At 40.4% G+C, this 11,917-nt stretch overlaps 1 protein-coding gene across 3 annotated transcripts in view; it reads left to right on the top strand.

The window, feature by feature from the left end:
* The window catches only part of Epg5 (ectopic P-granules 5 autophagy tethering factor), a 95,474-nt gene that overhangs the window by 26,562 nt on the left and 56,995 nt on the right, over window positions 1-11,917 (top strand). For all 3 annotated transcript variants that reach the window (XM_060377011.1, XM_060377010.1, XM_021645488.2), the window contains exons 11-16: window positions 1,539-1,696; window positions 5,407-5,561; window positions 7,328-7,468; window positions 7,726-7,890; window positions 9,777-9,896; window positions 10,665-10,924. In XM_060377011.1, the coding sequence (XP_060232994.1) occupies window positions 1,539-1,696; window positions 5,407-5,561; window positions 7,328-7,468; window positions 7,726-7,890; window positions 9,777-9,896; window positions 10,665-10,924 (999 nt within the window). The remainder of the gene's footprint in view (window positions 1-1,538; window positions 1,697-5,406; window positions 5,562-7,327; window positions 7,469-7,725; window positions 7,891-9,776; window positions 9,897-10,664; window positions 10,925-11,917) is intronic.

Here is an 11,917-nt window from a genome sequence, read left to right as displayed (position 1 = left end):
AAGGCTGCTGCCCAATTTCTTTCTTCTTGGTTCTTTGAGCATGACGACCAACGGACCGCAACCAATCCCCTGAATGGCCACCGGCCACCGGCCACCGGCCACCCGCCACCCGCCACCCGCCACCCGCCACCCGCCACCCGCCACACCTCTGGGGGCCCTAGCATTTATATACTCTCTGAAAAGTTCCCAGGATTCCAAACGTCATGACACTATCACAGAAACCATCTGCAGCTGACAAAACCAGCGCTCTGTTAGAGCACGAGGCAAATCAGTTTCTGCAGACAGTCTGAAGCAGCCCCATATCCCCACACCTGGGATTAAAATGAAAACATATTATAATATTTCTGTGTTTTTAAAAGAAACCAAAGTTCCAGAATTGTTACTACACCTTTGTTTTTTTTTAAGGATGAAATAAATTGACGATGTTTGCTGTTGGCACTAGTTTTAAAACTTATTTTATTTTAGTTTGTTATGCCTCTTTCTCCAACCCAATCCCTTCTGACATCCCAGCACCAGGTAGGAGAGAAAGGTTAGTCAGGAGAGGGGACGTTGTTCTCTTTGGCTACTTCCTGCCGGTTAAGGTCATTAGGTTCCTTGGGGCAAGTCCAATCTTCATTTCAGGAGATCTTCAAGTTCTTCTCGTCAAAGTCCAACAACAGCAACCAGGAAGAGCAACAGCTTTCTTTCTCAGAGGCCCCAACACTCTCTGGGTTCTGACATTTATTCCCTCTCAGAGTTCTTAGAATTAAACTGTCTGCAGCTGGGAAAGAGCCCCTCTCAGAGCCCATACAGGGCACATAGTTTGTTGCTGTAGACAGTCTGAATCAGATCCATGACCCAAAACTTGAATTAAAACAAAAACATGTTTACAATAACATAACTGAGTTGTTAAAGACATCAAAACTTTCCACTACAGTTTGCAGACTGAGCATTTCTAGCACAGAAAGCTCAAGAATTAGGAACTTTTAATTAGCACTAAAAGTGTTTATGTCATAAGCACAGAATTCCACATTTGACTTCATGTAATGTGCACAAGTAAACATAGTAAAAAATTATTAGGGCTATGTTTATAAAGCATACAAAGATATCCACATATAATCATTGTATCTTGCTCATATTTGCTCCTTCTACCTCTCTGCCTGTCTTTCTCCCTCTTGATTGGTCTGTTTTCCCTCTCCAAATAACCCTCCTTCTGCTAAATAAAATTACATTGGTATATATGTACACATTTTTTTTTAATCTGTTCATCTTTAGTGGATGTCTAGTTCCTTATCTTGGCTGTTGTGAATCATGCATCAGGCTTTCATATTTAGACTTCAGTTTCTTCCATGGTACATGCTATTACATATGTGCAAATATTCCAAAATAAAAAATTCCAAAAATCTTATACTTTTGCTACAAAACATTTAAAATAAAGGATGCCTTTCTGTGTTTGTTGGAAAAGTTGTGGTATTGTGAGAGCTGATCTTGTTTCCACTTCTTTAGTGTGTTAAAGCTTTCTAATATATGTTTTCCCTGTTGCTGTTTAAAATGTGTAGACTTGGCATTTGGCTATTTATGTCTGAGATGCCTTTTGGCACGCTGTCGGTCCAGATGCTCTGGAAGCTCTTCTACCTCATGCACCAGGTGGAGAATGGAAACCTGCAGCAACTCTGTGTTTCCCTGCAGCCGGCCGAGTGCAAGAGGCAACTCCAAGGTACCTGATGGGCAGCTTCTCTCCCTTTGCGCATTTCCTGGTCCTGCTTTTAGAAGCAGCATGGTACTGTGATTTTGACATTCAGGAGACCGCTTCATTGTTTCGATTTGTTAGGTAGAAGGTGATGTGTCTCAAATACTGTTAGCTCAGTAATTTTGTGCAGTAAGCACAGTGATCTAACTTTGATGAATCATTTTTTTTTGCATGTGTAAAATTCTAGTCAGATCAACAAGTAATGTTAATTGCCTTGAAATTTGTTAAGGTTTGTGCCCAGTTTTTCCACTGATTTTTTTTCTTCCACTGATGTTTTATTTTTCTAAGTTGTGTTGATTTTATGAAGTAGGTAAGAGGTATATAGTAATTCTTCAAAAATTAATTTTAGTGAAAACTTTATTATGTTTTAATGCATACTAACCTTGAAATGCAGGATATTTGCGTTTTAATGTTTAAAATGTTCTTGCTGAGGACCAGGTTTGGTTCCCAGCACCTATAGGGCAGTTCCAGGGGATCCACCACCCTCTTCTGGCCTCCTCTGGAACTGCACATACCCATTGTACCAATAATATACATGTAGGTAGAATTTCCCCTGCCTATAAAATAAAAATGAGTCACTTTAAAAAAGTGATGAGCTGGACATGATAGTCCATGGTTTTAATCCCAGCACTTGTCTGGCCAGTATAGTCTGCATAATTCAGGACAAGTAGGGCTGTATACAGAGAGAGAAAAAGTCACACTACTTAGTTAGATACCAAGATATTTGTGCATTACCTTTCATATTAAGGAAAATATGGAAGAAAACAGAATACTAACAGCATTAAGAACATACCAGAATCTCTTCTAAATTTCTTATTTATTTATTTATTTATTTATTTGTGTAGCCTTGGCTGTCATGACTTTAGACCAGGCTGGCCTCGAATTCACAGAGATCCTCCTGTCTCTGCCTCCCTGAATGCTGGAACTACAGGCGTGAGCCACTGGGGCAGGGTGCCTTCCTTCCTTCCTTCCTTCCTTCCTTCCTTCCTTCCTTCCTTCCTTCCTTCCTCCCTCCCTCCCTCCCTCCCTCCCTCCCTCCCTCCCTCCCTCCCTCCCTCCTTCCTTTTTTTTCTCTTCTAAATTTCTAAACCTGCATTGCCTAAAAGAAAACATGCCTTTAATCTTAGCACTCAGGAGGCAGAGGCAGGCAGATCTCTGTAAGTTCAAGGCCAGTCAGATTTAGTGAGTTCCAGGACAGCCAGTGGTATGAAGATACTTTGTCTCAAAACAACAACACCAACAAAAACTCAAATGAAGAGAAAGAAAATCATGCTTTATAAAACATAAAAAAATAGACATATGCCGTTTACATGCATACACCTGTATCCCAGCATTCAGGAGGCAGAGGCAGGGGAATCTCTTTGAGTTCCAGGACAGCCTGTTCTACGAAGCAAGTCCAGGATAACCAAAGCTACACAGAGAAACCCTATCTTGAAAAACAAACAAAAAAACCGTAAAATCCCCCCATATTATTGGCAAAATTTTGCAGACATTTTTTCTTTATTCTTCTGTTTTCATCTTTTGTATATGTGTTCTATATAAATCTAGTTTTATTTGCCTTCCTGTTTTCAGTTTTTTTTTTTTCCTTGCACTTCTCTGCTTCATAAAATGCTTCTGCACTGTCCTGGAGAGGTGCTTGCATTGCTGTTTCATAGTTGAACGTGAGCTGTCAGCTCTGAGTGTGTTTCACAGCCTATTCTCTGGCTGCTAGTTTTGTGGGTGAAGTAACAGGCAGATGAGAGACGGTCCTTTGCAGGGGCGGAGGGTGGTTAGCATGATATCTGACTCAGGTTAGTCCTTGTTAGGTTTCTTTGTAGTGCCATCTTCCTTCCCAAGTACTTTCCATCTCCAGGCTGAATATAGTTCATAAGTGGGCTTTATGCCCTTATCTTTTTGTAAAACTTTTGCTTTCAGTGCCTGATTCCTACATGTATTACAGTTATCAAAACTACCTCTAAAAGTGACAAGGTGTAATGCTGGAGTCTGAATCCAGTGACTTCAGTAACCCAGGACAGAGGTGTGGAGTTGGCATAAAGGAAGATCTCTGACAACCTGTTGAGGTTTGACCAAGTGGCCCTGAATAGCTCGAACTGTCTTTTTTTTTATACAGTATTTTAAAACATTCAAACAAATTCAGTATCATATTTACCTTTAACAATTATCCAAAAAATCTTAACATGTACCTTTAAGTTTCCCATGTCTGGTCAGTAATTAGCCTTTACCCAAATCTAAGCAGTAAAGTATTACGATCCAGATGATTATGTCATAGCCAAGCACACCTGACTGCAGTAAGCCGAATGATTACCTATCTAGCCAGGCTCAACCGTTTGAATTTTGTGCAGGTGGGCAGCAGGCATGCAGTTTCAAACTAAAAATAATTAGAATCCAAGAATAAGCCTTCAACAGCAGTATAGCCTTTGCATCCTATCACAGTCTAATTCAGTACGCTCATTATATATTTTAAGTTGTCTTACATGCTATTTTTGTATGTCTAGTTTTACAGTATGGTGCTACTCTATATAACTCTTTCATAGAGTAGAAACTAAGAGTTAACATTTTTTTAATCATCCCATATTGTTTTCTTCCTTTTATGTAAGCCCTTGTCCAAGGCAAGAATGAATCTATTCAACTCACATTTCTTTTAAGAGCATGGCAAACTTTATTTACTAACTTGTTCTGAAAATGAACTACCTTGTCCTAAGAATGAACTCTTCACTGTTGATCTTTAGGCCCTCTCTTAGGTCCTGTCTATCTCTTTAGAGCTCTATCTTCTCTTCACTGGTTTTGAACTTTCTCCCACTCCAGTGTATTGGCATACTTAGGTCCGCAGAAGAAGTAGTTGACATTTCTAAGCCCTTTCTTTCTTCCTCAAATATTCTTATAAATTTTTTAAGACAGTCTACTAAGGAATCTTTTTTAAAGGTCTTGGCCAATCATGTTTTGCTTAACCTTTAAATAAGCAGGAATCATGAGCCTGTCTCCCGAGGGCTGTCGCAGTCATTCTGGATATCATTCCCACTGGTCCTTGCCAGGTGGGAGAGAAGCTCCTTGGACCTTGCCTCCAGGAGGTCACTCACGGAACACAAATGTACTTTTCCCAGGAGATGCAACATGGCTCCTGCCAGTGTAATATTGCTTACACAGAAACCTCTGAGGAGGAGGCTGAATGGGTTATGTCCTGTTTGTTATAGGCAGTTTCTTGCGCTTAATCTTAGTTTCTGTGTTTGGAGTGCCATGCTTATACTGAGTAGTTGCTGGCTGTGACAGTTACAGTATCTGCATTCCTGTGGCTGAAAATGAGCCGTGTGCCATGAGGGTGTCAGTGACACCTAGTGACAGCAGTAGTGCTTTGCACTGATATGTAATTTAATTCTCTGGGTCATACTTCGGGTTTGTACCATGTTCTCTGCCCCACTTCATCCTTGAAAATAGTTTTCTGAGAGATGAGGCAGGTGTTAACTTTTTGCTCTATATTGTATTTCTGTGATTTGGAGTTTCAGGCCACATGATTAAGGTTCTGAGCGTGTAGGGATCTATGTTGGAAAGGGGAAGATCTTTTTTTATCTTTAAATACTTGCTAATTTAAATTTTTTATGCCATCATTCTTTCTGATAGTATAACTACATATATGAACCTACTTCTGCATTTTATTTTATTTTTTTGGTGTGCACTTGCAGACCCAGAGCATTTTGCGAGCTTTGAGAAGTGTCTTTCTTCTATGAACAGCTCAGAGGAGATCTGTCTTCTGACGACCTTTGCTCAGATGGCTCGGGCCAGAAGAACCAACGTAGATGAAGACTTCATAAAAATCATCGTTTTGGAGATCTATGAGGTCAGAATGTGAAGTTTTATTGTGATTGCGTTCTTAGGGCTGTCCATTCAGTCTTGGGTATTGCTTTTAAAAAAGTGTGACTTACTGAGCTGCTGCCTGTGCTTATGGGTGGGCTGGAGAATCAAAGCAGCATCATTTACTATAGGGAATTTTGAAAAACCTGTTTTATAATTTTAAAATCTGTTTCCCACTACTGTCCCTTGACATTTGATGCAAACTTTTGGTAAGGAATAAACAGCCAGTCTAGCACACCCCGCCCTTACAGCTTTTAATGTGTTTGCTATAGCCACACACCAAATGCTACTCTGGTGCTCCTTCCAGAACATGGAGACACCACTTCTAGGTCACTTCATTTTTTTAAAAAAAGATTTATAGAGTGTTCTGCATGCATACCAGAAGAGGGCAAGAGCTCTCACTGTAGATGGTTGTGAGCCACCATGTGGTTGCTGGGAATTGAATTCAGAATAGCTAGTGTTTTTAACCTTTGAACCATCTCACCAGCCTATAGGTATGGAAAGAAATGGATTTATTATTATTTTTGTTTTGTTTTTTGAGACAGGGTTTCTCTGTGTAGCCCTGGCTGTGCTGAAACTCACTTTGTAAACCAGACTGGCCTTTGCCTCCTGAGTGCCAGGATTAAAGGTGTATGCCACCACCACCTGGTGAAAAACTTTTCTTTTCTTTCTTTCTTTCTTTTGGCTTTTTTGTTTTGTTTTGTTTTGTTTTTTGAGACAGAGTTTCTCTGTGTAGTCTTGGCTATCTTGGACTCCCTTTATAGACCAGGCTGGCCTAGAACTCACAGAGATCTGCCTGCCTTCCCCACATGCTGGGATTACTGTTGTATGCCATTGCTCCTGGATCCAAGTAATTTTTAAATGAGAGTGTAGAACAAACATTGAACTTGGAAGAGAAGTTTTGGTGTAGCTCTGCTATTTAGTTGCCCATCTTAAGCAAAAAATATAACTTGCCAGTATGCCTTTCTTTACCTCATTTATACAATGGCAAGCTGATGTGAGCTCCTTGCCTTTCTTAAGTTCCTTCTCTAACAGGAGAAATGCAAGGATTGCAAGGATCTCACCTCCTTGAGATCCCAGACCCTGAGGTGATGTGCAGTTAGGGCAAAACGCATGGAAATGTTGGATACTCAGGTGTGGCTCCAGTAAATCCCCCCTCCTTTGAGGCGTGTCATCAGTCAGCAGGCACAGCTGTGGTGCTCATTTGTAAGCAGGCACAGTGAACTCCTGGAGATGGTGGGGGTTTGTCTTGGAGGACAGTCCTGTACTCCAAGATTTTAGAAACTTTTATACTTAGGTTTTTATTTTGTAGGAGAGATTGTATATTTCTATGAAATGTATTTTTTAAAATAATTGTGATTTTTCTCAAATTAATACGTTTAGATATTCATTTGTTTTATTATGAATGAGAAGCTTTGTCTTTTTGAGATGGGATCTTGCTATGTAGCCCAAGCTAGCCTCCAACTCCTGGACTCAAATGATTCTCTTGGTTCAGGCTTCCAAGTGTCTGTGGTTTCAGGCTCATGCCCACTGTGCTTTGCCACATATACTTGAACTCATGGTTGTAAACAGTTGCCATTTTTCTGTTCTCTCTCCTAACACCTTCCAGCCTCAAGGTAGATAGTTTGTTATTTCTGACAAGTTCTGAGATTTGATGTGAGATTATGTCTTGGAAGGAAAAAAATCTATGGAAATGTGTTTTGATTGTTAATTAGTATTAAGAGCATCATTTCTTCCCTACGTCTCATTCAGGTATCTTATGTTACCCTGTCCACCAGAGAGACTTTTTCAAAGGTTGGTCGAGAGCTTTTGGGGGCCATCACAGCTGTTCACCCTGAGATTATTTCTGTCCTTCTGGATAGAGTGCAAGAAACCATTGACCAAGTTGGAATGGTAAGAGTGCTGACTATCATTTTGAAATCATCCTGATGTAGCTGGGTGTCTGTGGCACATGCCTTAATCCTAGCACTTAGTCCACAGCTCTTTTGCTTATTTTGTGGTATTGTCCAGAACCTTCACAAGTATGGCCTGTACAAGTGGGGGTACACGCTTGTCTTCCCAAGAAAAGTTTGCAGTTTATTAAAGTATTTTGTCAGGCAGTGTTGTTCCTGAGTCTTAAATTTAATTATTGTTGTTTTCTTTTCAAAAAGGTTTCTTTATATTTGTTTAAAGAATTGCCATTGTATCTTTGGCAACCTTCTGCCTGTGAGATAGCTGTGATTCGGGATTGGCTATTGAATTACAGTCTGACAGCAGTGAAGAACAAGTTGGCCTGTGTGATCCTAGAAGGACTGAATTGGGGATTTACTGAACAGGTATGCCATTTCTGAGAAACAGATTTTTGCACGTATCTGTTTTTAGGAAAGCATTTTTTTAAAGCAGTAACGTCTCTTTGTGCCACCTGCTGGCCTGGAACTTCTCTCAGCTGTGTTAGAGTTTAGGCTTCTCTCTTCCTCCCTCTCCTCTAGTGGGGATTGAACCTAGGACTTTGTACATGCCTGGAAGGCACTCTACCACTGAGCTATATTCCCCAAAGTATCTTTCCTTTAATTCTGTTTTGTGTGGTGAGCATCTTCTAATGCATGTGTTCTATGTTAAGATACATGTTCCGTTGCCTGGAGTTGAGAGTTGGTGAAGTGCTTGCTGCAAAAGCATGGGGACCCAAGTTCAGCTTTGGCAGCAGGTGCTGTCATGTCAGCACAGGAGAGGTGCACACAGGTGGATCCACCATGGAGCTTGCCCACCAGGGGCCTTCACATGCGCGTGCGCGTGTGCACACGCACACACACACACACACACACACACACACACACGCGCACACACACACACACACACACACACACACACACACACACACGCGCGCACACACACACGCGCACACACACACACACACACACACACACACACACACACACACAAAAGAAAACCTTCCGTTTATCCTTAACTCATTTCAATGTGCTGTTTAATCTCTGGCTTCTTAGTTTCCTTCTGATTCTATGTGCTGCCCCAGGTCTCTCTGCAGTCTGTCCTGTATGTCATCTTCAGAGTTGTTTTTTTTACAGTCTACCTTATATATGAGTTTGACTTTGCTCTGATCCCAGGTCTATAACCTCTTGACAGTGTGACTCTGAACAAGCTTCCTAAACTCTGAGCATCAGCTGCCCATCTGTAGGCCTTCCCCATGGAGTTATTTCAGAGAGACATAGAAGCTGTTGAATTTAGTTCCTCCCTTTAGAATTATTAATAGGTATTATTAAGGGTTTGCTATTTGTCAAGTCTCTTAGGAGGCACGCTAGTGATTTTGACTGGTATAGTTTCCCACCTCTTTACCTGGGTCTTATTTATTAGGTTATTTGTTGATCAGAATATGAGCATTTGGCAGAGAGCGGGGAGAAATTAGCTCTCTACAACTGTCAGGCATCTTTTGTTTTGAGAAAATCACTTAATGCTGGTGGTTGTCTTGTGTGGTTTGCACTCATGGAATGGTGTTCCACAGATGGGGAGACTGAGAGCCTTTCTCATGGGGTGTTTCTGCTTCCTGGGGTTCCTCTGGGCCTTCTCTCACTGAAGAGCTGTGGGTGAAAGCCACAGGGGTGTTTCTCCAACTTCACATTTTCCAGCCTGCAAATGGAACACCTTAGCCTCCCATTTCCCAGATGTCTGCATGTAGATACCCCTGAGTGTCTGCTCCCTCCTAGAGAATGGAGTCTTTGGAAACTGCAGAGATGGCTATTTGGAAATACTATAGGTTACCTTAGGCTTGAAAGTCAGTATTGACCCATGTTTTTGAGTGTAGTACTTTCTTCGATGATGAAACAACAAATAAGAATGTAGACTTGATGTACTAAATATTCTCCCGTGTGCTTAATATTAAGTAACTTTATGACAGGTGGTGTTGCTCTTAACCTATAATCTAGGTTCTTTAAAGCGATTCTAGGCTGGGCTGTGCAGTTCTGTTTAAAGATACTTGTTTGGGAGGCTTGGGGATAATTGTTTCAATCTTGGTGCAGTATAATTGTTCTTTAGATTTGAGGGTCCCTCCCCTGTTGTCATTTCATAATTTCACTTTAAGGAGATAAAACATTTATCTTTTGAATCCAAAGCCTTGTTTTACTGTTCTGCATTTGTTGTTGTTTAAAAAACCATCTACTAAATAAGGATAGTATATTATATTTGTGATTTTTGTTTGTTTTTTCAAAAGGGTACCCTTCATTTGGACCAGGCATTTCACACTGAAGTGGCATTGCTAGTTCTTGAGGCTTATCAGAAGTATCTAGCACAGAAGCCTTATGCGGGGCTGATTTCTGAAAGTATGAAACAGGTACTCTTTTTGTGTTCTGAGAACATAAATCTTAATTTAAAAATTGCCTGGGAAGATAAAATTATAGTTTTGATTTTTTTTGGACAATTCATAATACTAAATTTAATTATCATAGTTTTTAAATATTTTTTCTTTAAAAGTTGTCTTTTCTTTTGGAGATATGGTCTCACTATGGACTCCTTGCTGTCCTGAAACTCACTATTTAGCCCAGCCTGGCCTCTAAAGTCACAGAGATCTGCTGCCTGGATCTGCCTCCTGATTTCTGGGATTAAAGACGTGCCCAACCACACATAGCAAAAGCAATCTTTTGTGACCATTAGTGTGTCAGAATTTGGCTGGAGTTATAGAGATATGTTGGCACTCCTGTACCACTCAGGAGAACTGAGTGACATTTGAAAAATCTTTGCAGATTGGTAGTTAAATTATTGGTGGCTTGATATTAGCTTTTTTTTTTTTTTTACCAAGAAATAAGCAAATGATATCAATAAGGCTCCCAACTCTGATAGAATGAATGTATAGCACAGCGGTCTTGAGTATCAACCTTTATGTTATTCTGCTTGTGCTGAGATCGAGTTCACAAAGCAAGTAATGGAGTGGGGAATGTCTATGGGACATTGCTTTAATACAGTACAGCAAACACCAACTGAAGGGCAGTAAGTGGTGCACTCTCTTCCCAGAGCATTATTGATCACAAAGAGAGGGGGCAGACGAAGTTACTGGTTTAATTTGTATATGACTAACATTATTTAAAATGAATGATTGTTTTAGGTTTCATATCTGGCCAGTATTGTTCGATATGGAGAGACTCCTGAGACCTCATTTAATCAATGGGCCTGGAATTTGATCTTGAGGTTAAAATTACACAAAAATGATTTTGGAAAACAGCAGAACTGTCCAGTTGTTCCCTTCTCCAGCACGGTACCTGACATGACAGAATCACCCATGTTTCACCCTCTCTTGAAGGCTGTGAAGTCAGGCATGCCCATTGGCTGTTATCTTGCCTTAGCTATGACAGCTGTTGGCCACAGGTACTGTTTGCTGAGCCTTCAGGGTAACTTGTTTGTACGAGTGCTACAAGAATCTCATCTTTTCACATCCCACTCATGAGGCCTTCATTAATCATGTGGGGGGGGGTTAATTAGGGTCAAATAATGAGCCTTGTTGAATAGTTTATAAAGGGACAGTAATACCCATATTTATTCCTGTTCATTTGTCAAAACAAATATGTAGTTATAACTCATCTAAAGCTTCCTTGTAGAAGGTTGGGACTCTTCTTATTCCTTTGTGTGTCTACAGACTTGTACTCAACAGATACTCAATAAATGTGATTGAATGAAAGAATGCAGGAAGGCACACTTGGTGGGGAGGAGGTGAGCTGGGGGAAAGAGGACATACTTTTTACTAAAGCTGAACAGAGGTGATTGGATGGGTGGTAGGACAAATTGAAAGCAGGTAAGAGAGGGTGGTTGATATAGAATGTTCCAGAAGGACGAGTGGTTATTTAGGCCTTTAGGGTTGTACTTGTTACATAGTTCCCCAAACCCTGGGTTCCTCACCTCTAAGATGGATAGAGATGATTGTATTGACTGGTTTTATGAAGCTTAAGTTACTCACAGTACTCATTACATCCTCAGAACAGAATCTTTTTGATTCTTTAACCATAGTCTTCCCAAGTTGTTTCATGTTTTTCTAGTTGCTGTATCTATTCTGTGACTGCAGTTCTTATTCATTGCTGAGTTCTTTCTGTACATACTGATTACTGATGGGAGTGAAAGGGAGAGTAAATGTTTTCCTTTGGAATTGGTTCCATAGCTACAGTCTATGGATTGAATAGAAATAACTCAAAACAGTCTGGGCTGGGGCTTGGGAGTAGAGTAGACAACTGTAACAATATGGAGAGTGCAGGGAACAATAGAAAGTCACCCAGAATCGTTGCCATGCTAAGAATTGTTTTTAAAATATATTTCTTAAAATTTATATTGTTTTAAAAATTTGTGTGTGTGCGCGCACATCATAATATA

The sequence above is a fragment of the Meriones unguiculatus genome, chromosome 2 (genome assembly GCF_030254825.1).
Source record: "Meriones unguiculatus strain TT.TT164.6M chromosome 2, Bangor_MerUng_6.1, whole genome shotgun sequence".
NCBI classification, from domain to species: Eukaryota; Metazoa; Chordata; class Mammalia; order Rodentia; family Muridae; genus Meriones; species Meriones unguiculatus.
The sequence above is the reverse complement of the archived record's forward strand: the minus strand, read 5'-3'. Positions and strand labels throughout refer to the sequence as shown.